The 25,993-nt window shown below is 47.0% G+C and overlaps 1 protein-coding gene across 1 annotated transcript; it reads right to left on the minus strand.

The window, feature by feature from the left end:
- Positions 1-13,608: 13,608 nt before the first annotated feature.
- On the minus strand, positions 13,609-17,556 carry LOC109883722 (alpha-(1,3)-fucosyltransferase 4-like). Its single transcript, XM_031791237.1, has one exon. The coding sequence runs from the start codon at positions 15,898-15,900 to the stop codon at positions 14,752-14,754; it is 1,149 nt and encodes a 382-aa protein (XP_031647097.1). The 5' UTR covers positions 15,901-17,556; the 3' UTR covers positions 13,609-14,751.
- Between the last annotated feature and the right edge of the window lie 8,437 nt (positions 17,557-25,993).

The raw sequence follows: 25,993 nt of genomic DNA on the forward strand, positions 1-25,993 counted from the left end.
TGTTATAACCCCTAGTCACTACCTGTTGTTATAATCCCTAGTCAATGTTGTTATAACCCCCTAGTCACTACCTGTTGTTATTTTCCCCTAGTCAATGTTGTTATAACCCCCTAGTCACTACCTGTTGTTATAAACCCCTAGTCACTACCTGTTGTTATAACCCCTAGTCACTACCTGTTGTTATAACCCCTAGCCACTACCTGTTGTTATAACCCCTAGTCACTATCTGTTGTTATAACCCCTAGCCACTACCTGTTGTTATAACACCCTAGTCACTACCTGTTGTTATGACCCCTAGCCACTACCTGTTGTTATAAACCCCTAGTCAGGACCTCTTGCTGTAACCCCCTAGTCACTACCTGTTCTTATAACCCCCTAGTCACTACCTGTTCTTATAAACCCCTAGCCACTACCTGTTGTTATAACCCCCTAGTCACTACCTGTTGTTATAACCCCCTAGTCACTACCTGTTGTTATAACCCCCTAGTCACTGTTGTTATAACCCCCTAGTCACTGTTGTTATAACCCCCTAGTCACTACCTGTTGTTATTTTCCCCTGGTCACTGTTATAACCCCCTTGTCACTACCTGTTGTTATAAAGCCCTAGTCACTGTTGTTATAACCCCTAGTCACTACCTGTTGTTATTTTCCCCTGGTCACTGTTATAACCCCCTAGCCACTACCTGTTGTTATAACCCCCTAGCCACTACCTGTTGTTATAACCCCCTAGCCACTACCTGTTCTTATAAACCCCTAGTCACTACCTGTTGTTATGACCCCTAGCCACTACCTGTTGTTATAACCCCTAGTCACTGTTGTTATAACCCCCTAGTCACTAGCTGTTGTTATAAACCCCTAGTCACTACCTGTTGTTATAAACCCCTAGTCATTACCTGTTGTTATAACCCCTAGTCACTACCTGTTGTTATAACCCCTAGCCACTACCTGTTGTTATAACCCCTAGTCAATGTTGTTATAACCCCCTAGTCACTACCTGTTGTTATAAACCCCTAGTCAATGTTTTTATAACCCCCTAGTCACTACCTGTTGTTATAAACCCCTAGTCACTACCTGTTGTTATAACCCCTAGTCACTACCTGTTGTTATAACCCCTAGTCAATGTTGTTATAACCCCCTAGTCACTACCTGTTGTTATTTTCCCCTAGTCAATGTTGTTATAACCCCCTAGTCACTACCTGTTGTTATAAACCTCTGGTCACTACCTGTTGTTATAACCCCTAGTCACTATCTGTTGTTATAACCCCTAGCCACTACCTGTTGTTATAACCCCTAGTCACTACCTGTTGTTATAACCCCTAGCCACTACCTGTTGTTATAACACCCTAGCCACTACCTGTTGTTATAACCCCCTAGCCACTACCTGTTGTTATAACCCCCTAGCCACTACCTGTTGTTATAAACCCCTAGTCACTACCTGTTGTTATAACCCCCTAGTCACTACCTGTTGTTATAAACCCCTAGTCAATGTTGTTATAACCCCCTAGTCACTACCTGTTGTTATAACCCCCTAGTCACTACCTGTTGTTATAACCCCCTAGTCACTGTTGTTATAACCCCCTAGTCACTGTTGTTATAACCCCCTAGTCACTACCTGTTGTTATTTTCCCCTGGTCACTGTTATAACCCCCTTGTCACTACCTGTTGTTATAAAGCCCTAGTCACTGTTGTTATAACCCCTAGTCACTACCTGTTATTATTTTCCCCTGGTCACTGTTATAACCCCCTAGCCACTACCTGTTGTTATAACCCCCTAGCCACTACCTGTTGTTATAACCCCCTAGCCACTACCTGTTCTTATAAACCTCTAGTCACTACCTGTTGTTATGACCCCTAGCCACTACCTATTGTTATAAACCCCTAGTCACTACCTGTTGTTATAACCCCCTAGTCACTACCTGCTCTTATAAACCCCTAGTCACTATCTGTTGTTATGACCCCTAGCCACTACCTGTTGCTATAACCCCTAGTCACTGTTGTTATAACCCCCTAGTCACTAGCTGTTGTTATAAACCCCTAGTCACTACCTGTTGTTATAACCCCTAGTCACTACCTGTTGTTATAACCCCTAGCCACTACCTGTTGTTATAACCCCTAGTCAATGTTGTTATAACCCCCTAGTCACTACCTGTTGTTATAAACCCCTAGTCAATGTTGTTATAACCCCCTAGTCACTACCTGTTGTTATAAACCCCTAGTCACTACCTGTTGTTATAACCCCTAGTCACTACCTGTTGTTATAACCCATAGTCAATGTTGTTATAACCCCCTAGTCACTACTTGTTGTTATGACCCCTAGCCACTACCTGTTGTTATAAACCCCTAGTCAGGACCTCTTGCTGTAACCCCCTAGTCACTACCTGTTCTTATAACCCCCTAGTCACTACCTGTTCTTATAAACCCCTAGCCACTACCTGTTGTTATAACCCCCTAGTCACTACCTGTTGTTATAACCCCCTAGTCACTACCTGTTGTTATAACCCCCTAGTCACTGTTGTTATAACCCCCTAGTCACTACCTGTTGTTATTTTCCCCTGGTCACTGTTATAACCCCCTTGTCACTACCTGTTGTTATAAAGCCCTAGTCACTGTTGTTATAACCCCTAGTCACTACCTGTTGTTATTTTCCCCTGGTCACTGTTATAACCCCCTAGCCACTACCTGTTGTTATAACCCCCTAGCCACTACCTGTTGTTATAACCCCCTAGCCACTACCTGTTCTTATAAACCCCTAGTCACTACCTGTTGTTATGACCCCTAGCCACTACCTGTTGTTATAACCCCTAGTCACTGTTGTTATAACCCCCTAGTCACTAGCTGTTGTTATAAACCCCTAGTCACTACCTGTTGTTATAAACCCCTAGTCATTACCTGTTGTTATAACCCCTAGTCACTACCTGTTGTTATAACCCCTAGCCACTACCTGTTGTTATAACCCCTAGTCAATGTTGTTATAACCCCCTAGTCACTACCTGTTGTTATAAACCCCTAGTCAATGTTTTTATAACCCCCTAGTCACTACCTGTTGTTATAAACCCCTAGTCACTACCTGTTGTTATAACCCCTAGTCACTACCTGTTGTTATAACCCCTAGTCAATGTTGTTATAACCCCCTAGTCACTACCTGTTGTTATTTTCCCCTAGTCAATGTTGTTATAACCCCCTAGTCACTACCTGTTGTTATAAACCTCTGGTCACTACCTGTTGTTATAACCCCTAGTCACTATCTGTTGTTATAACCCCTAGCCACTACCTGTTGTTATAACCCCTAGTCACTACCTGTTGTTATAACCCCTAGCCACTACCTGTTGTTATAACACCCTAGCCACTACCTGTTGTTATAACCCCCTAGCCACTACCTGTTGTTATAACCCCCTAGCCACTACCTGTTGTTATAAACCCCTAGTCACTACCTGTTGTTATAACCCCCTAGTCACTACCTGTTGTTATAAACCCCTAGTCAATGTTGTTATAACCCCCTAGTCACTACCTGTTGTTATAACCCCCTAGTCACTACCTGTTGTTATAACCCCCTAGTCACTGTTGTTATAACCCCCTAGTCACTGTTGTTATAACCCCCTAGTCACTACCTGTTGTTATTTTCCCCTGGTCACTGTTATAACCCCCTTGTCACTACCTGTTGTTATAAAGCCCTAGTCACTGTTGTTATAACCCCTAGTCACTACCTGTTATTATTTTCCCCTGGTCACTGTTATAACCCCCTAGCCACTACCTGTTGTTATAACCCCCTAGCCACTACCTGTTGTTATAACCCCCTAGCCACTACCTGTTCTTATAAACCTCTAGTCACTACCTGTTGTTATGACCCCTAGCCACTACCTATTGTTATAAACCCCTAGTCACTACCTGTTGTTATAACCCCCTAGTCACTACCTGCTCTTATAAACCCCTAGTCACTATCTGTTGTTATGACCCCTAGCCACTACCTGTTGCTATAACCCCTAGTCACTGTTGTTATAACCCCCTAGTCACTAGCTGTTGTTATAAACCCCTAGTCACTACCTGTTGTTATAACCCCTAGTCACTACCTGTTGTTATAACCCCTAGCCACTACCTGTTGTTATAACCCCTAGTCAATGTTGTTATAACCCCCTAGTCACTACCTGTTGTTATAAACCCCTAGTCAATGTTGTTATAACCCCCTAGTCACTACCTGTTGTTATAAACCCCTAGTCACTACCTGTTGTTATAACCCCTAGTCACTACCTGTTGTTATAACCCATAGTCAATGTTGTTATAACCCCCTAGTCACTACTTGTTGTTATAAACCCCTAGTCAATGTTGTTATAACCCCCTAGTCACTACCTGTTGTTATAAACCCCTAGTCACTACCTGTTGTTATAACCCCTAGTCACTACCTGTTGTTATAACCCATAGTCAATGTTGTTATAACCCCCTAGTCACTACCTGTTGTTATTTTCCCCTAGTCAATGTTGTTATAACCCCCTAGTCACTACCTGTTGTTATAAACCCCTAGTCACTACCTGTTGTTATAACCCCTAGTCACTACCTGTTGTTATAACCCCTAGCCACTACCTGTTGTTATAACACCCTAGTGACTACCTGTTGTTTTAACCCCTAGTCACTACCTGTTGTCATAACCCCCTAGTCACTGTTGTTATAATCCCCTAGTCACTGTTGTTATAACTCCCTAGTCACTAGCTCTGTTGTAGTAGTACAGTACTCTAGGAAATCCTAGACCTAGTGTATGTCGGAACTTTGTCAATGTAGGAGGCAACCCGTCTGCCTAGGGTGACTAGTAGTGTCGTTATCTGGTTATAGGCTATTTACAAAATCCCCTCTCATCCCTTCCCTCCTCCGTTCAACTTCTTGCTCCTTTCCCTGACAGCTCCCCGCTATAGAGATAGATAGACGACTCGTCTTGGTGGAATCCCTCAATGGAAATGCCAATGTTAAAAAGTCCTCTAGTCCTCTATCTCTACGGGCGCCCTCTTATTCTCCTTGTCCTCTCCGTGGGTGATGATGTAACACAGGTTCTTGTAGTCAAGGTTACCGGCCACATCCAGGTGAAAGTTTTGGAGCATCTGGTTGAGTACGAACACACACATCTCTACTCTGTTAGTCCCAATACTACCTCTAGGGGGAGCTGTCCATGAACAGCTAAACATTAGGTTTACTGAGCTGTCTACTGGGTAATAAACATTAGGTTAACTGAGCTGTCTACTGGGTAATAAACATTAGGTTAACTGAGCTGTCTACTGGGTTATAAACATTAGGTTAACTGAGCTGTCTACTGGGTTATAAACATTAGGTTAACTGAGCTGTCTACTGGGTAATAAACATTAGGTTAACTGAGCTGTCTACTGGGTAATAAACATTAGGTTAACTGAGCTGTCTACTGGGTTATAAACAGCTAAACATTAGGTTAACTGAGCTGTCTACTGGGTAATAAACATTAGGTTAACTGAGCTGTCTGCTGGGTTATAAACATTAGGTTAACTGAGCTGTCTACTGGGTTATAAAACAGCTAAACATTAGGTTAACTGAGCTGTCCACTGGGTTATAAACATTAGGTTAACTGAGCTGTCTGCTTTGTTATAAAAAGCTAAACATTAGGTTAACTGAGCTGTCTACTGGGACATAAACAGCTAAACATTAGGTTAACCGTACAAAGACATACTGCTACTTGGTGAATTTCATTTTTTTTTTTAATAGTTAAACATTTTAAAAAGGTATCATTTTTAGATAAAACTATAAAAAAAAAATATTAATGTCACCAAATAATTGATTAAAACACACTGTTTAGTGAAGAAGGTCTACATTAGCCTCAACAGCACTCTGTAGGGTAGCACCATGGTGTAGCCGGAGGACAGCTATCTTCTGTCCTCCTCTGGGTAGATTGACTTCAATACAAAACCTAGGAGGCTCATGGTTCTCACCCCCTTCCATAGACCTACAAAGTAAATATGACAACTTCCGGAGGACGCCCTCCAACCTATCAGAGCTCTTGCAGATTGAATTAATAGTTTAATTTCTTCAAAAATGATGGAGAAGCAAGAGAGAGAGAGAGTTAGCTATATTTGGTTGTATTTTTTTAAACTTTCACTTTCATTTAGCTAGCAAATGCAGCTAGCTAGTTTAGCCTACTCCAACACCCGACTCAAACAGAGAAGGATGTTATGTTAGCTAGCTGGCTGTGGCTATCCAACAGAGGGGGATGTTATGTTAGCTAGCTGGCTATGGCTACCCAACAGAGGGGGATGTTATGTTAGCTAGCTGGCTATGGCTACCCAACAGAGGGGGATGTTATGTTAGCTAGCTGGCTATGGCTACCCAACAGAGAGGGATGTTATGTTAGCTAGCTGGCTATCCAACACTGGAACGCTTCCAAGTCAAGGTAAGCTTTTGGTTTTATTAATTTATTGCCACCAGGGCCCTATGGTGTAACTGCTAAACTGCTTTCTGACTGTACACTGTACTGCATGATTGTAGTGGATTTACTAACACGTTAGTTCTAGTGGCTATGTTGACAATACAATAAAATCACATTTTATTTGTCACATACACATTATTAGCATATATTCTTGCAGGTGTAGTAAAATGCTTCTGTTCCTAGCTCCAACAGGGCAGTACTATCTAACAATTTACAACAACACACACAAATGTAAAAGTAAAAGAATGGAATTAAGAAATATATAAAAATTAGAACGAACAATGTCGGAGTGGCATTGACTAGAATACAGTATATACAAATGAAATGAGTAAAGCAGTAAGCGGTATGTAAACATTATTAAAATGACTAGTGTTCCATTATTACAGTGACTAGTGATTCCATGTCTATGTATATAGGGAAGCAGTCTCTAAGGTGCATTGGAGTAACCTGGTGGTAGCCGGCAAGTGATGGCTTTTTAAAAGTCTGGGACTTGATATCGAAGCTGTTTTTCAAATCTCTCGGCCCAGCAGCTGGTCTGCAAAACTCTGAGCATGCGGCTAGGGATGCCGTCTGTGTCGGCAGCCTTGTGAGGGTGAACAAGCTTAAATATCTTACTCACGTCGGCCACGGAGAACGAGAGCCTACAGTCATTGGGTGCGGGCCACGTTAGTGGCACTGTGTTATCCTCAAAGCGGGAGGAGGTGTTTAACTGCTCTGGGAGAAGGACCTCAGTGTCCGAGACATGGCTGGTTTTCCCAGTTTTTGCTCGAATGCTGGCATCTATCCACGGTTTCTGGTCTGGGTAGGTTTTAATAGTCACAGTGTGAACGACATCCCCAATACACTTCCTGATGAACTCAGTCACTGTGTCCGTGTACACATCAATGTTATTCTCTGAGGCTACCCAGAACATACAGTTATCATGGGAAAAGCCAAGACCTCAGAAAACCAAATGTAGACCTTCACAAGTCTGGTTCATCCTTAGGAACAATTTCCAGATGCCTGAACGTACCACGTTGATCTGTACAAACAATAGTACGCAGGTATAAACACCATAGGACCACACAGCCATCATACTGCTCAGGAAGGAGATGCGTTCTGTCATCCTAGAGATGAGCGTACTTTGGTGCGAAAAGTGCAAATCAATCCCAGGACAACAGCAAAGGACCTTGTGAATATACTGTAGGAAACAGGTACAAAAGTATCTATATCCACAGTAAAACAAGTCTTATATTGACATAACCTGAAAGGCCCCTCAGCAAGGAAGAAGCCACTGCTCCAAAACCGCCATAAAAAAGCCAGACTATGGTTTGCAACTACACATGGGGACAAAGATCGTACTTTTTGGAGAAATGTCCTCTGGTCTGATGAAACAAAAATAGAACTGTTTGGCCATAATGATCATTGTTATGTTTGGAGGACAAGGGGGGTGGCTTGCAAGCCGAAGAACACCATCCCAACCATGAAGCACGGGGGTGGCAGCATCATGTTGTGGGGGTGTTTTGCTGCAGGAGGGACTGGTGCACTTCACAAAATAGATGGCATCATGAGGCAGGAAAATTATGTGGATATATTGAAGCAACATCTCAAGACATCAGTCAGGAAGGTTAAAGCTTGGTCGCAAATAGGTCTCCCAAATATAGGTCTCCCAGATAATGACCCCAAGCATACTTCCAAAGTTGTGGCATAATGGCTTAAGGACAACAAAGTCAAGGTATTGGAGTTGCCATCACAAAGCCCTGACCTCAATCCTAGAGAAAATGTGTGGGCAGAACTGAAAAAGAGTGTGCAAGCAAGGAGGCCTACAAACCTGACTCAGTTACACCAGCTGTGTCAGGAGGAATTGACCAAAATTCACCCAACGTATTGTGGGAAACTTGTGGAAGGCTTCCCGAAACGTTTGACCCAATTTAAACAATTTAAAGGCAATGCTACCAAATACTAATTGAGTTTATGTAAACTTCTGACCCACTGGGAATGTGATGAAAGAAATAAAAGCTGAAATAAATCACTCTACTATTATTCTGACATTTCACATTCTTAAAATAAAGTTGTGATCCTAACTCACCTAAGACAGGGAATTTTTACTAGGATTAAATGTCGAGAATTGTGAAAAACTGAGTTTAAATGTATTTGGCTAAGGTGTGTGTAAACTTCCGACTTCAACTGTATCCCAGCATGGATTCTGATTGGCCAGACCAGCATTGAACAGACGGTTATTTCCTGTTTGAGTTTCTGCCTATAGGAAGGGAGTAAAATGGAGGTGTGAGTGCGCGCTAACCAAGGTTGCCAGGTGTTTCCTCCGACACATTGGTACAGCTGGCTTCCGGGTTGGATGCGGGTTTCTTGAGGCCTCCCGGGTGGCGCAGTGGTTAAGGGCGCTGTACTGCAGCGCCAGCTGTGCCACCAGAGAGTCTGGGTTCGCGTCCAGGCTCTGTCGTAACTGGCTGTGACCGGGAGGTCCGTGGGGCGATGCACAATTGGCCTAGCGTCGCCCGGGTTTCTTAAATGGAAGCAAACAGAATGAAACAGGGATAAACATACCTGAATTTGTCCAATAGAAACTCTCGTTTGCAACTGTTGGCCTAATGTGTTGATCATCTCTGTCAGTGTATGACACTGGGACTATGTGTTGATCATCTCTGTCAGTGTATGGCACTGGGACTATGTGTTGATCATCTCTGTCAGTGTATGACACTGGGACTATGTGTTGATCATCTCTGTCAGTGTATGGCACTGGGACTATGTGTTGATCATCTCTGTCAGTGTATGACACTGGGACTATGTGTTGATCATCTCTGTCAGTGTATGACACTGGGACTATGTGTTGATCATCTCTGTCAGTGTATGACACTGGGACTATGTGTTGATCATCTCTGTCAGTGTATGACACTGGGACTATGTGTTTATTATTCTTTCCCTCCTTTCATGTCCGATCTATCTCTCTTGTTGTTCCTCTCTAGTGAACTGAGGCATGTTGATATGAGACTAGCAGGCAGGCCACTGGGGAAATGCTGCAGTCCATTTAATCATTCATGAGATCTCACAGATCTTCCTGTGTATACCAAAGTTACTGATGATGCACTGTACACACACACACACACACACACACACACACACACACACACACACACACACACACACACACACACACACACACACACACACACACACACACACACACACACACACACACACACACACACACACACACACAGTGGGCCTGTGGTCCATGTGTTGGCTCAGTACACAACATGGTAGCTTGTTTGGTGGACACATGGGAGGAAGGGAGGGAGACTGTGTGTGATTTTCTCTTTCTTTTCATCTGACAGCAAGATGGATTATTGCAATCACAGGAGCCATCAGAGGTCCAGAGTGGAGGTCCATGGGGCAGCAGGATACAGCCATGGGAAACCAGTTCTCAGATTACTGCTCCCCGCCCGCTGCCATGGGAAACCAGCTCTCAGATTACTGCTCCCCGCCCGCTGCCATGGGAAACCAGCTCTCAGATTACTGCTCCCCGCCCGTTGCCATGGGAAACCAGCTCTGTTGATTTGTCTCGGGTTCTGTTGTTTATTACACATTCATTGTTGTTATTTTCTCATTCCTTTGATGTACGAAACATGTACATTTCGCTATAGAAATGTGTGTAGGCATTTTGTGTATGTGTGTTCAACAGAGTAAATGAAGGAGAGAGGGAGAGAGGGAGACAACTAAATAAGGAGAGAGGGAGATAACTAAAGAAGGAGAGAGGAGACAACTAAATAAGGAGAGAGGGAGACAACTAAAGGAGAGAGGGAGATAACTAAAGAAGGAGAGAGGGAGGCGACTAAAGAAGGAGAGAGGAGACAACTAAAGAAGGAGAGAGGAGACAACTAAAGAAGGAGAGAGGGAGGCGACTAAAGAAGGAAAGAGGAGACAACTAAAGAAGGAGAGAGGGAGATAACTAAAGAAGGAGAGAGGAGATGACTAAAGAAGGAGAGAGGGGATGACTAAAGAAGGAGAGAGGGAGATAACTAAAGGAGAGAGGGAGATAACTAAAGGAGAGAGGGAGACGACTAAAGAAGGAGAGAGGGAGATAACTAAAGAAGGAGAGAGGGAGATAACTAAAGAAGGAGAGAGGGAGATAACTAAATAAGGAGAGAGGAGACAACTAAAGAAGGAGAGAGGAGATAACTAAAGAAGGAGAGAGGGAGGCGACTAAAGAAGGAGAGAGGAGACGACTAAAGAAGGAGATAGGGAGATAACTAAAGAAGGAGAGAGGAGATGACTAAAGAAGGAGAGAGGGGATGACTAAAGAAGGAGAGAGGGAGATAACTAAAGGAGAGAGGGAGATAACTAAAGGAGAGAGGGAGATAACTAAAGAAGGAGAGAGGGAGACGACTAAAGAAGGAGAGAGGAGACAACTAAAGAAGGAGAGAGGCGACAACCTAAGGTAGGAGAGAGGGAGATAACTAAAGAAGGAGAGAGGGAGATAACTAAAGGAGAGAGGGAGATAACTAAAGAAGGAGAGAGGGAGACGACTAAAGAAGGAGAGAGAAGACAACTAAAGAAGGAGAGAGGGAGACAACAAGAGAAGGAGAGAGGAGACAACTAAATAAGGAGAGAGGGAGACAACTAAAGAAGGAGAGAGGAGACAACTAAATAAGGAGAGAGGGAGACAACAAGAGAAGGAGAGAGGAGACAACTAAAGAAGGAGAGAGGGAGATAACAAGAGAAGGAGAGAGAAGACAACTAAATAAGGAGAGAGGGAGACAACAAGAGAAGGAGAGAGGAGACAACTAAAGAAGGAGAGAGGGAGATAACAAGAGAAGGAGAGAGGGAGACGACTAAAGAAGTAGAGAGTCTCTGCTGAAACATGCTGAACACATTGAAGCTGGCTTCCTGCTTCTTCCTAGCCTCCTTAAGAAACATAAGACATGTTCAGAAGTTAAGAGACGTATCACACACAATGGACCACCAGAGCCAGAGATGTACAGTCCAGACCATGGGACACAGCAGGAACAAGCCTCACGCAACTACAGACCAAACATATGCCTTTAAATAAATACCAACAAGGGATAGGCCTTTACATAAATACCAACAAGGGATAGACCTTTAAATAAATACCAACAAGGGATAGACCTTTAAATAAATACCAACAAGGGATAGGCCAACATGGAATGTGCCTTTGATTTTATTTATCAGGATCCTCATTAGCCAATGGTGACAGCTAGTCTTACTGGGGTCCGACACATTTTTTTAATTTATTTAAAAAAGACATTACAGGCAAAATACTTTGCAATTTACATACATTTAAAACCATTACAATTTACACACATTTAAATACATTAACATGTAGCATGTGTGTGAATCTATCAGTTCCACAGACTTGTCAGTACATACACACAACAAGTAGGTCACGTATATATAAAGACCAACAAAGGATAGGCCTTTAAATAAAGACCAACGAATGGGATATCAAATCAAATCAAATCAAATTTTATTTGTCACATACACATGGTTAGCAGATGTTAATGCGAGTGTAGCTAAATGCTTGTGCTTCTAGTTCCGACAATGCAGTAATAACCAACGAGTAATCTAGCTAACAATTCCAAAACTACTACCTTATACACACAAGTGTAAAGGGATAAAGAATATGTACATGAAGATATATGAATGAGTGATGGTACAGAGCGGCATAGGCAAGATACAGTAGATGGTATCGAGTACAGTATATACATATGAGATGAGTATGTAAACAAAGTGGCATAGTTAAAGTGGCTAGTGATACATGTATTACATAAAGATGCAGTAGATGGTATAGAGTACAGTATATACGTATACATATGTGATAAATAATGTAGGGTATGTAAACATTATATTAAGTAGCATTGTTTAAAGTGGCTAGTGATATATTTTACATCAATTCCCATCAATTCCCATTATTAAAGTGGCTGGAGCTGAGTCAGTGTGTTGGCAGCAGCCACTCAATGTTAGTGGTGGCTGTTTAACAGTCTGATGGCCTTGAGATAAAAGCTGTTTTTCAGTCTCTCGGTCCCAGCTTTGATGCACCTGTACTGACCTCGCCTTCTGGATGATAGCGGGGTGAACAGGCAGGGGCTCGGGTGGTTGTTGTCCTTGATGATCTTTATGGCCTTCCTGTGACATCGGGTGGTGTAGGTGTCCTGGAGGGCAGGTAGTTTGCCCCCGGTGATGCGTTGTGCAGACCTCACTCCCCTCTGGAGAGCCTTACGGTTGTGGGCGGAGCAGTTGCCGTACCAGGCGGTGATACAGCCCGCCAGGATACTCTCGATTGTGCATCTGTAGAAGTTTGTGAGTGCTTTTGGTGACAAGCCAAATTTCTTCAGCCTCCTGAGGTTGAAGAGGCCCTGCTGCGCCTTCTTCACGATGCTGTCTGTATGGGTGGACCAATTCAGTTTGTCTGTGATGTGTACGCCGAGGAACTTAAAACTTGCTACCCTCTCCACTACTGTTCCATCGATGTGGATAGGGGGGTGTTCCCTCTGCTGTTTCCTGAAGTCCACAATCATCTCCTTAGTTTTGTTGACATTGAGTGTGAGGTTATTTTCCTGACACCACACTCCGAGGGCCATCTCCTCCTCCCTGTAGGCCGTCTCGTCATTGTTGGTAATCAAGCCTACCACTGTTGTGTCGTCCGCTAACTTGATGATTGAGTTGGAGGCGTGCCTGGCCACGCAGTCGTGGGTGAACAGGGAGTACAGGAGAGGGCTCAGAACGCACCCTTGTGGGGCCCCAGTGTTGAGGATCAGCGGGGTGGAGATGTTGTGCCTTTAAATAAAGTCCAACGATGGGTTTGGTCTATGCTTGAAGACAAAGCGACACCAATTGTGATTATGCGTGGCACTATGTAAGAGTGACTATGTAAGAGTGACTATGTAAGAGTGACTATGCAAGAGTGACTATGCAAGAGTGACTACTTTGGAGGCAAAACTTCAGGTCAAGTTCAAGTTTAATTTGTTGCAATTGCAAACATACATTAGAATGTTCAAATGTAGTGGGGGAAAAAAAACATTAAAAAGTGTGAAACACCTTGGACTGAAACAACTGAACCAATCAGACAAGTAAGGTAAGAAAGACGTGGGCATTTGATGTAAATATAGCCTGTACAATTTATATGAGATGGATCATAGAGGTGGAGGGAGCTCTGTGTGTGTGTGTGTGTGTGTGTGTGTGTGTGTGTGTGTGTGTGTGTGTGTGTGTGTGTGTGTGTGTGTGTGTGCGTGCGTGCGTGCGTGCGTGCGTGCGTGCGTGCGTGCGTGCGTGCGTGCGTGCGTGCGTGTGTGTGCATCACAGGTATCTTCTTTGGAGGTGGGACAGGAGCCCCGGGGGTTGGTGTTGTGGTTTATCCTGGGGTTGAGATTGCCCATGTCTACTGGTGTGGGATAAGTAGCAGCTGGTCACCTGGTAATGTCTGGGCAGTATCAAGACTACTGGGGTTAACATGGCCATGATGCTTAACCCATCCCACTGTCCCGTCCTTAAGTCTAAGGTTGTTTAAGGAAGGCTAGGCCTCCATAAGCAGCCCGTCTTAACAATCCACACAACACACTGATGAGAGCCATATCTATGTTTCTTATACAGTCTAACTCACTTCACAACACTACTGAACCCTGACTAATAACAACAACAAGAATAACAGACAAGTGAATCACAGTTCAATAATGTTCGATAAATATGAAGTGTTTCTTTCCGTTTACTGAATGGTGTTGACGATAGTTCCTATAGATTCCCTGCTACCGACTGGGTTGTGGCTAGATATCTGACCAATCATGTTCATAGTAGTCACCACATATTGGAAGGTCAAAAAGGAGTCAGATGTCAGGACTCAAACCAGCGCTGAAGGTTGGTGATGGTGTCAGTCCGGAGTCTGTGGTTCCACACTGAGGTCAGGACTCAAACCAGCGCTGAAGGTTGGTGATGGTGTCAGTCCGGAGTCTGTGGTTCCACACTGAGGTCAGGACTCAAACCAGCGCTGAAGGTTGGTGATGGTGTCAGTCCGGAGTCTGTGGTTCCACACTGAGGTCAGGACTCAAACCAGCGCTGAAGGTTGGTGATGGTGTCAGTCCAGAGTCTGTGGTTCCACACTGAGGTCAGGACTCAAACCAGCGCTGAAGGTTGGTGATGGTGTCAGTCCGGAGTCTGTGGTTCCACACTGAGGTCAGGACTCAAACCAGCGCTGAAGGTTGGTGATGGTGTCAGTCCGGAGTCTGTGGTTGCACACTGAGGTCAGGACTCAAACCAGCGCTGAAGGTTGGTGATGGTGTCAGTCCGGAGTCTGTGGTTGCACACTGAGGTCAGGACTCAAACCAGCGCTGAAGGTTGGTGATGGTGTTAGTCCGGAGACTGTGGTTCCGCACGACGCGACATGCTGTGCAGTAATGCTCCGCCCAGAAAGCGGTCAGGTGCACGCTGTAGCTCCTCCTCCAAGCCAGGTGTCTCTGCAGGAGGGTGGGGCTCCGGCGCAGCAGCATCAGGTATTGGGCGAGCAGGCGGGGAGAGGAGAAGTCGTCCACATGAATGAAGGCATCATGGGGGAGGAAGCGTTCGTAGTTTTCCCGCGGTGGCCCGAGAACTACAGGAACGGCCCCGGCCAGTAAAGAGTTCCACAGCTTCTCGGTGATGTAGTCGGGGTGCTGGGAGTTCTCCAACGCCAGATAAAACAGATAACGCCTCACCGTGCGCACCACAGTGCTGTCCTCTGGCAGTGGCACACCTGCGCGCCCGAACACATCCACGTCAACATAGTTAACCAGCCGACGGTAATACGCCACGCGGGCCTGCGACTCCGACCAGTTACTGATGACCCAGGCCAGTAGGTGGGGCCGTCGGGGGCGTGTGTGGGGGGAGTTGGCCTGAGGGTGAAGGCGGGGCACCAGGTAGCCGTAGGGGAGGAAGATGTCTGAATCTGCACGGTAGGTCATGGTGAGGTTGAACAAGCCCTCGAACTGCCGCAGGCCACGAGTGTGAGACGGGGACTCAAAATTCATCCAGATCCACTTCTGACCACGGGGTCGTGGGTCAGACGGGAGCGCCGTGGCGTTGGTCACTATCTCACGGTGGTGCATGATGATGGCGTCAGCCCCAGGGTACATGCGTCGGTCGTCGGTCAGTACGCACCCACGGATCCCAAAGCGCGCCTCACAGTCCGGCAGTCTGCGGTAACGGCCGAAGGGGTGCGTCCACAACAGAAGGGTGACATCTCTGGGCTCCACTCCGGTGAGAGGGAGGGGTTGGAGTCGTGGGTCAAAGAGATTGAGAAAACACACTCCGAGGAAGAGAAAGAGTCCACAGACGAAAGCGGTGAAACACACCCACGAGCATGATGTTCTCAGAACAGCCACTCGAAATGTTTTGCAGCGACACAGACTGGGGCGCTTACCGGCTCTGTGAAAGGTAGAACGACCCCCTGTTATCCACTGAGTAGCCCACTGAGTTAGCTCCATGAAATCCCGTCAGACTTCCAGTCCTTTTATATCCATTAACTACTCATGCACTCTTTGTCATTGACTCCAGAAGTTTCTAGAACCTTAACGTCCACTGCCCTGTCACATTCTCCTCTCCGTTGAACTCAGAATAATGATCTCTTCCACCTGGGCTAGGATGACAAGGACAAAAGTTAAGGTCCTCCTTCCTCACACCTGCTACCTCCCTGCGCTATGAGGGGGAAAAAAAACTGTCGGCCCAGTCTCAGGAAAACATTTAAGTTAGGCCTACAGTCTCTTTGTCTCTACTCTGTCAGGCGAGATTAGGACATCCGCCACCAGACTTTAATCATGTGTTACCGACATTTCCTGAGCTGTGTTGTAAATGTGGTCGCAAACAGATAGGCCTAAACACCATCCTGCTCAAATACTTGATGTGGCAGCGTGCGAGCTCCGGTTACCGGTGAATGGGGTCTTTGTCACCCTGAGAGGCTCTTTCAGGATGGCACAAGTAAACACGCTGTCCCTCGGGTTGAGGGCTGCTATGTATCCGAGAGGCAGCAGTGCCTGAACTTAATGATATACCTCACTGGCTTGAATCAATGATCATACATTTAGAATGCAGACCTCTTGTACCAATGATCATACATTTAGAATGCAGACCTCTTGTACCAATGATCATACATTTAGAATGCAGACCTCTTGAACCAATGATCATACAGTTAGAATGCAGACCTCTTGAACCAATGATCATACAGTTAGAATGCAGACCTCTTGAACCAATGATCATACAGTTAGAATGCAGACCTCTTGAACCAATGATCATACAGTTAGAATGCAGACCTCTTGGACCAATGATCATACATTTAGAATGCAGACCTCTTGAACCAATGATCATACATTTAGAATGCAGACCTCTTGGACCAATGATCATACAGTTAGAATGCAGACCTCTTGGACCAATGATCATACAGTTAGAATGCAGACCTCTTGGACCAATGATCATACAGTTAGAATGCAGACCTCTTGAACCAATGATCATACAGTTAGAATGCAGACCTCTTGGACCAATGATCATACAGTTAGAATGCAGACCTCTTGAACCAATGATCATACAGTTAGAATGCAGACCTCTTGAACCAATGATCATACAGTTAGAATGCAGACCTCTTGAACCAATGATCATACAGTTAGAATGCAGACCTCTTGGACCAATGATCATACAGTTAGAATGCAGACCTCTTGGACCAATGATCATACAGTTAGAATGCAGACCTCTTGAACCAATAGACGAGGGACACAAAGTAACAACATAAATATAATGTAGGGAAAAATATCACAGATACTTCCAATTCTCTTATCTAATTTAATTTATGATCCATGAGGGTAAGATACGGTAACCTACATGTGTTTAAATCTGTTAAACAGTAATTACCTTAGCTGTGTTAGGTCTATAATCTACTTTGCAGACTAAACTCCTCTCCATGGTGAAGGAAGTTTCTGATGAACCAACTGAGTGGTGATTAGACAAGGCTGTGTGGAATCTTGTTCCGACTACTATTTACTCACCAAAAGTCCATACTTAGAAAAAAAAAGTGAATTATAAATCGGCCCATTTTTGTATGTTTGTCCTTTTTAGTTGCGTTTCTTTCTTATACTTTTTCAATAAACATTCATCAAATTCCACCAACGACTGTTTCCTTTTTTAGATTCAATTGGCACAAGTGCATTTGCATACAGTTGCCATCTTAGAGCAACAGCAATGAACAAACATTCGGTCCAAAAACCCTACTAAACTCCATTCATTTCCCCATAGGCTTTGTCCAACGAACCATGGAGGAGTGCCCACAAAAAGACGTCTATCTGTAGGTAATTGACCTAAAAAATCTATTCAACCCGTTATGGCGAGAGAAGTCTATTTTCCTCTTCCGGTTCTAATTTCCATACAGTCCACAAGGGGGCTCCCTTCACCCAGTATTGCTGTCATGTACGTCAAGGCCTTATCAATTGCTTTTAGGTATTTTCCAGGTATTTAGGAACAGAGGACCGTACACTCAAATAGATAGGACACAAACATGCAAAAAACACATTTAAAAGCTTCTTTATATTACAACCAAACCATATTCCAGTATCAATGTCCCTGTCAGGGTGCTTATTTTAAAAGGCATATTCATAATTAAAATGTAATCCCATTGCACTGTGTTCTTAAAATTAGGTCTTAATTAATCAAATGACAGAAAATAATGCAGAGAAAGTGAGAGAGATTGATAGAGCGAGAGAGCGAGAGAGAAAGAGAAAGAGAGTCTCTGGTGGCACAGCTGGCGCTGGTCTCTCACAGTTGAAGTGTACCTATGATAAAAAATTACAGACCTCTACATGCTTTGTAAGTAGGAAAACCTGCAAAATCGGCAGTGTATCAAATACTTGTTCTCCCCACTGTATATACTCCTAAAAACCAATGAGGAGATGGGAGAGGCGGGACTTGCAGCGCGTGAAGCGTCACAAATAGAACCAAGTTCTATTTTAACATCTGGCTATGCTGAAGCCCCTTGATGCGGGGAGAGCATTGTGGGTGCAATGATTGAATAACATGTATGTGTACATTTATTTTGCAATGCTCGGACACGCGACTGACCGGTGTGGCCAGCATGCATGTTCTTTGTTTACACACAGAAGTTCGCTGCTCAACATAGAATCACATGTGTAACGCTTGTTGTTGTAAGAATGGTCGGACCAAGATGCAGTGTGGGGTAGGTTAATCATTTTATTTCATGATAACCAGCAACAAAACAAGAAAGCGTAACCACTGAAACGTGCAGCTTTGTAGGGCTAAAAAGCCACTACACAAAATCAAGGTCCCACACACAACAGGTGAAAACAGGCTTCCTATATAGACAGCTGCCTCTGATTGGGAACCATACCGGAGCCAAAATAGAAATACACAAACTAGAGTACCCACCCTAGTCACACCCTGACCTAACCAAAATAGAGAATAAAAAGACTCTCTAAGGTCAGGGCGTGACAACATGGTAAGGGAGTGAACATTATGGGTTACACAGAGAAAATCGGACCTATCTGACCTCTCTGAAATGAAAATGGATGGCCCTCCCTTCAGCAAAATATAGTTTACCTAAACCCTCCCTGAACACCTGGGGGAAAAAACAAGTGACCCTCCCCTATACCCAAAATAACAATGAAAGCATAAATGACATAAAACCTCATTACTGTTTACCCTCACCAGAGCCTATGTATATACATATATCTTTTCCTTGACTATTACATGTCTCTTTTTCCTTGAGTATTATGCATACATTTTCATAGAGCACAGGACAGCAGGCCAGAAGGTCGCGGGTTCACAGACCACCATGGACAAGAGGAAGGTTGGAAATATCTCCTTTTATAGTAAAATCATTGCATGAATCTATCATCGTATTTGCAGAATGCCTTTTATAGAAACGTCATGTAATTCAGCAGAATATTTTTTTTAATACCACACAAATTACAGGCTAAGAATGGACAGAGAGAGATTGGTCTGTGTTCATCTTATCATAGTTCTCCAAGGCCAAATCAGTGTGTCTTGTTCGCTGAAACTGTCCCTGTTCAGGAAATCATTTAATCTGAGCCGTCATTAGGAATCTAAGCATGTTACATTCAAAAGTTCCACCACCAGACAGTAGACATATCGACGCAGACACCGTTAGCTTTAACTGCTGTCTACTCTTCTTTCATGGCTTAACACAACAAGAGAAGGTCACAAGTGTTTCCCTAAAAGCTGTCTGGGTTTAAATATGTTTGTTCTATTGGGCAGAAAGTGAATTGTTCAATCAATTGATAGTGACAGATTACCTTCCAAAGTCAACGATATGTTTTGTCTCCTCTGGCTATAGAAGGTTGTAGCTCAGCCTCTGAACGTCAAAGAAACTAAACAATGATGTTTTTAATCTGAACCTTTATTCAACTAGGCAAGTCAGTTAAGAACAAATTCTCATTAACAATAAGGGCCTACCCCCGGCAACGTTGGGCCAATTGTGCACCAATCACAGAAGGATGTGATACAGCCTGGATTTGAACCAGGTACTACAGTGACGCACTTTGCACTTAGATGCAGTGCCTTAGACCGCGGCGCCACTCTGGAGCCCCGATATGCATTGGAGTCATGTCGGAGTCACAGCTTGTTTCATAAAGCATCACTGACCGAAGTTATCGATCACTTCATATAATCAGATCTGCTTTATTTTCTTCTAAATCTAAAGCTCACAGGTACTTGTTGACATTTAGGCTAGTGGTTCAGAGTAGCCTAGTGGTTAGAGTGTAGAGGCGGCAGGGTAGCCTAGTGGTTAGAGTGTAGAGGCGGCAGGGTAGCCTAGTGGTTAGAGTGTAGAGGCGGCAGGGTAGCCTAGTGGTTAGAGTGTAGAGGTGGCAGGGTAGCCTAGTGGTTAGAGTGTAGAGGCGGCAGGGTAGCCTAGTGGTTAGAGTGTAGAGGAGGCAGAGTAGCCTAGTGGTTAGAGTGTAGAGGCGGCAGGGTAGCCTAGTGGTTAGAGTGTAGAGGTGGCAGAGTAGCCTAGTGGTTAGAGTGTAGAGGTGGCAGGGTAGCCTAGTGGTTAGAGTGTAGAGGTGGCAGAGTAGCCTAGTGGTTAGAGTGTAGAGGTGGCAGGGTAGCCTAGTGGTTAGAGTGTAGAGGAGGCAGGGTAGCCTAGTGGTTAGAGTGTAGAGGAGGCAGAGTAGCCTAGTGGTTAGAGTGTAGAGGTGGCAGAGTAGCCTAGTGGTTAGAGTGTAGAGGTGGCAGGGTAGCCTAGTGGTTAGAGTGTAGAGGAGGCAGAGTAGCCTAGTGGTTAGAGTGTAGAGGTGGCAGGGTAGCCTAGTGGTTAGAGTGTAGAGGTGGCAGAGTAGCCTAGTGGTTAGAGTGTAGAGGCGGCAGGGTAGCCTAGTGGTTAGAGTGTGGAGGCGGCAGGGTAGCCTAGTGGTTAGAGTGTAGAGGTGGCAGGGTAGCCTAGTGGTTAGAGTGTAGAGGTGGCAGGGTAGCCTAGTGGTTAGAGTGTAGAGGTGGCAGGGTAGCCTAGTGGTTAGAGTGTAGAGGTGGCAGGGTAGCCTAGTGGTTAGAGCGTGGAGGTGGCAGGGTAGCCTAGTGGTTAGAGTGTAGAGGTGGCAGGGTAGCCTAGTGGTTAGAGTGTAGAGGCGGCAGGGTAGCCTAGTGGTTAGAGTGTAGAGGCGGCAGAGTAGCCTAGTGGTTAGAGTGTAGAGGCGGCAGAGTAGCCTAGTGGTTAGAGTGTAGAGGCGGCAGAGTAGCCTAGTGGTTAGAGTGTAGAGGCGGCAGAGTAGCCTAGTGGTTAGAGTGTAGAGGTGGCAGGGTAGCCTAGTGGTTAGAGTGTAGAGGCGGCAGGGTAGCCTAGTGGTTAGAGTGTAGAGGTGGCAGGGTAGCCTAGTGGTTAGAGTGTAGAGGCGGCAGGGTAGCCTAGTGGTTAGAGTGTAGAGGCGGCAGAGTAGCCTAGTGGTTAGAGTGTAGAGGTGGCAGAGTAGCCTAGTGGTTAGAGTGTAGAGGTGGCAGGGTAGCCTAGTGGTTAGAGTGTAGAGGTGGCAGGGTAGCCTAGTGGTTAGAGTGTAGAGGTGGCAGGGTAGCCTAGTGGTTAGAGTGTAGGTAGCCTAGTGGTTAGAGTGTAGAGGTGGCAGGGTAGCCTAGTGGTTAGAGTGTAGAGGTGGCAGGGTAGCCTAGTGGTTAGAGTGTAGAGGTGGCAGGGTAGCCTAGTGGTTAGAGTGTAGAGGTGGCAGGGTAGCCTAGTGGTTAGAGTGTAGAGGTGGCAGGGTAGCCTAGTGGTTAGAGTGTAGAGGTGGCAGGGTAGCCTAGTGGTTAGAGTGTAGAGGTGGCAGGGTAGCCTAGTGGTTAGAGTGTAGAGGCGGCAGAGTAGCCTAGTGGTTAGAGCGTGGAGGCGGCAGGGTAGCCTAGTGGTTAGAGCGTGGAGGCGGCAGGGTAGCCTAGTGGTTAGAGCGTGGAGGTGGCAGGGTAGCCTAGTGGTTAGAGTGTAGAGGCGGCAGAGTAGCCTAGTGGTTAGAGCGTGGAGGCGGCAGGGTAGCCTAGTGGTTAGAGTGTAGGTAGCCTAGTGGTTAGAGTGTAGAGGAGGCAGGGTAGCCTAGTGGTTAGAGGGTGGAGGCGGCAGAGTAGCCTAGTGGTTAGAGCGTGGAGGCGGCAGGGTAGCCTAGTGTTTAGAGTGTAGAGGTGGCAGGGTAGCCTAGTGGTTAGAGTGTAGGTAGCCTAGTGGTTAGAGTGTAGAGGCGGCAGAGTAGCCTAGTGGTTAGAGCGTGGAGGCGGCAGGGTAGCCTAGTGTTTAGAGTGTAGAGGTGGCAGGGTAGCCTAGTGGTTAGAGTGTAGAGGAGGCAGGGTAGCCTAGTGGTTAGAGTGTAGAGGAGGCAGGGTAGCCTAGTGGTTAGAGTGTAGAGGAGGCAGGGTAGCCTAGTGGTTAGAGTGTAGAGGAGGCAGGGTAGCCTAGTGGTTAGAGTGTAGAGGTGGCAGGGTAGCCTAGTGGTTAGAGTGTGGAGGAGGCAGGGTAGCCTAGTGGTTAGAGTGTAGAGGCGGCAGAGTAGCCTAGTGGTTAGAGTGTAGAGGTGGCAGGGTAGCCTAGTGGTTAGAGTGTAGAGGTGGCAGGGTAGCCTAGTGGTTAGAGTGTGGAGGCGGCAGGGTAGCCTAGTGGTTAGAGTGTAGAGGTGGCAGGGTAGCCTAGTGGTTAGAGTGTGGAGGCGGCAGGGTGGCTTAGTGGTTAGAGTGTAGAGGTGGCAGGGTAGCCTAGTGGTTAGAGGGTGGAGGCGGCAGGGTGGCCTAGTGGTTAGAGTGTAGAGGTGGCAGGGTAGCCTAGTGGTTAGAGTGTGGAGGCGGCAGAGTAGCCTAGTGGTTAGAGTGTAGAGGTGGCAGGGTAGCCTAGTGGTTAGAGTGTAGAGGTGGCAGGGTAGCCTAGTGGTTAGAGTGTAGAGGCGGCAGGGTAGCCTAGTGGTTAGAGGGTGGAGGCGGCAGGGTGGCTTAGTGGTTAGAGTGTAGAGGTGGCAGGGTAGCCTAGTGGTTAGAGGGTGGAGGCGGCAGGGTGGCCTAGTGGTTAGAGTGTAGAGGCGGCAGGGTAGCCTAGTGGTTAGAGGGTGGAGGCGGCAGGGTGGCCTAGTGGTTAGAGTGTAGAGGTGGCAGGGTAGCCTAGTGGTTAGAGGGTGGAGGCGGCAGAGTAGCCTAGTGGTTAGAGGGTGGAGGCGGCAGGGTGGCTTAGTGGTTAGAGGGTGGAGGCGGCAGGGTGGCCTAGTGGTTAGAGTGTAGAGGCGGCAGGGTAGCCTAGTGGTTAGAGGGTGGAGGCGGCAGGGTAGCCTAGTGGTTAGAGTGTAGAGGCGGCAGGGTAGCCTAGTGGTTAGAGTGTAGAGGCGGCAGAGTAGCCTAGTGGTTAGAGTGTAGAGGTGGCAGAGTAGCCTAGTGGTTAGAGTGTAGAGGTGGCAGGGTAGCCTAGTGGTTAGAGTGTAGAGGTGGCAGGGTAGCCTAGTGGTTAGAGTGTAGAGGTGGCAGGGTAGCCTAGTGGTTAGAGTGTAGGTAGCCTAGTGGTTAGAGTGTAGAGGTGGCAGGGTAGCCTAGTGGTTAGAGTGTAGAGGTGGCAGGGTAGCCTAGTGGTTAGAGTGTAGAGGTGGCAGGGTAGCCTAGTGGTTAGAGTGTAGAGGTGGCAGGGTAGCCTAGTGGTTAGAGTGTAGAGGTGGCAGGGTAGCCTAGTGGTTAGAGTGTAGAGGTGGCAGGGTAGCCTAGTGGTTAGAGTGTAGAGGTGGCAGGGTAGCCTAGTGGTTAGAGTGTAGAGGCGGCAGAGTAGCCTAGTGGTTAGAGCATGGAGGCGGCAGGGTAGCCTAGTGGTTAGAGCGTGGAGGTGGCAGGGTAGCCTAGTGGTTAGAGCGTGGAGGTGGCAGGGTAGCCTAGTGGTTAGAGTGTAGAGGCGGCAGAGTAGCCTAGTGGTTAGAGCGTGGAGGCGGCAGGGTAGCCTAGTGGTTAGAGTGTAGGTAGCCTAGTGGTTAGAGTGTAGAGGAGGCAGGGTAGCCTAGTGGTTAGAGGGTGGAGGCGGCAGCGTAGCCTAGTGGTTAGAGTGTAGGTAGCCTAGTGGTTAGAGTGTAGAGGCGGCAGAGTAGCCTAGTGGTTAGAGCGTGGAGGCGGCAGGGTAGCCTAGTGTTTAGAGTGTAGAGGTGGCAGGGTAGCCTAGTGGTTAGAGTGTAGAGGAGGCAGGGTAGCCTAGTGGTTAGAGTGTAGAGGAGGCAGGGTAGCCTAGTGGTTAGAGTGTAGAGGAGGCAGGGTAGCCTAGTGGTTAGAGTGTAGAGGAGGCAGGGTAGCCTAGTGGTTAGAGTGTAGAGGTGGCAGGGTAGCCTAGTGGTTAGAGTGTGGAGGAGGCAGGGTAGCCTAGTGGTTAGAGCGTGGAGGCGGCAGAGTAGCCTAGTGGTTAGAGTGTAGAGGTGGCAGGGTAGCCTAGTGGTTAGAGTGTAGAGGTGGCAGGGTAGCCTAGTGGTTAGAGTGTGGAGGCGGCAGGGTAGCCTAGTGGTTAGAGTGTAGAGGTGGCAGGGTAGCCTAGTGGTTAGAGTGTGGAGGCGGCAGGGTGGCTTAGTGGTTAGAGTGTAGAGGTGGCAGGGTAGCCTAGTGGTTAGAGGGTGGAGGCGGCAGGGTGGCCTAGTGGTTAGAGTGTAGAGGTGGCAGGGTAGCCTAGTGGTTAGAGTGTGGAGGCGGCAGAGTAGCCTAGTGGTTAGAGTGTAGAGGTGGCAGGGTAGCCTAGTGGTTAGAGTGTAGAGGTGGCAGGGTAGCCTAGTGGTTAGAGTGTAGAGGCGGCAGGGTAGCCTAGTGGTTAGAGGGTGGAGGCGGCAGGGTGGCTTAGTGGTTAGAGTGTAGAGGCGGCAGGGTAGCCTAGTGGTTAGAGGGTGGAGGCGGCAGGGTGGCCTAGTGGTTAGAGTGTAGAGGCGGCAGGGTAGCCTAGTGGTTAGAGGGTGGAGGCGGCAGGGTGGCCTAGTGGTTAGAGTGTAGAGGTGGCAGGGTAGCCTAGTGGTTAGAGGGTGGAGGCGGCAGAGTAGCCTAGTGGTTAGAGGGTGGAGGCGGCAGGGTGGCTTAGTGGTTAGAGGGTGGAGGCGGCAGGGTGGCCTAGTGGTTAGAGTGTAGAGGCGGCAGGGTAGCCTAGTGGTTAGAGGGTGGAGGCGGCAGGGTAGCCTAGTGGTTAGAGTGTGGAGGTGGCAGGGTAGCCTAGCGGTTAGAGGGTGGAGGCGGCAGGGTGGCTTAGTGGTTAGAGTGTAGAGGCGGCAGGGTAGCCTAGTGGTTAGAGTGTAGAGGTGGCAGGGTAGCCTAGTGGTTAGAGTGTGGAGGCGGCAGGGTGGCTTAGTGGTTAGAGTGTAGAGGTGGCAGGGTAGCCTAGTGGTTAGAGGGTGGAGGCGGCAGGGTGGCCTAGTGGTTAGAGTGTAGAGGTGGCAGGGTAGCCTAGTGGTTAGAGTGTGGAGGCGGCAGAGTAGCCTAGTGGTTAGAGTGTAGAGGTGGCAGGGTAGCCTAGTGGTTAGAGTGTAGAGGTGGCAGGGTAGCCTAGTGGTTAGAGTGTAGAGGCGGCAGGGTAGCCTAGTGGTTAGAGGGTGGAGGCGGCAGGGTGGCTTAGTGGTTAGAGTGTAGAGGTGGCAGGGTAGCCTAGTGGTTAGAGTGTGGAGGCGGCAGAGTAGCCTAGTGGTTAGAGTGTAGAGGTGGCAGGGTAGCCTAGTGGTTAGAGTGTAGAGGTGGCAGGGTAGCCTAGTGGTTAGAGTGTAGAGGCGGCAGGGTAGCCTAGTGGTTAGAGGGTGGAGGCGGCAGGGTGGCTTAGTGGTTAGAGTGTAGAGGCGGCAGGGTAGCCTAGTGGTTAGAGGGTGGAGGCGGCAGGGTGGCCTAGTGGTTAGAGTGTAGAGGCGGCAGGGTAGCCTAGTGGTTAGAGGGTGGAGGCGGCAGGGTGGCCTAGTGGTTAGAGTGTAGAGGTGGCAGGGTAGCCTAGTGGTTAGAGGGTGGAGGCGGCAGAGTAGCCTAGTGGTTAGAGGGTGGAGGCGGCAGGGTGGCTTAGTGGTTAGAGGGTGGAGGCGGCAGGGTGGCCTAGTGGTTAGAGTGTAGAGGCGGCAGGGTAGCCTA

Source organism: Oncorhynchus kisutch, linkage group LG15 (assembly GCF_002021735.2).
Source record: "Oncorhynchus kisutch isolate 150728-3 linkage group LG15, Okis_V2, whole genome shotgun sequence".
Taxonomy (NCBI): Eukaryota; Metazoa; Chordata; class Actinopteri; order Salmoniformes; family Salmonidae; genus Oncorhynchus; species Oncorhynchus kisutch.

What these genes read in the sequence shown, in the direction of transcription:
- LOC109883722 (XM_031791237.1), bottom strand. Translation starts at nt 15,900, where the DNA reads ATGGAGCTAACTCAGTGGGCTACTCAGTGGATAACAGGGGGTCGTTCT.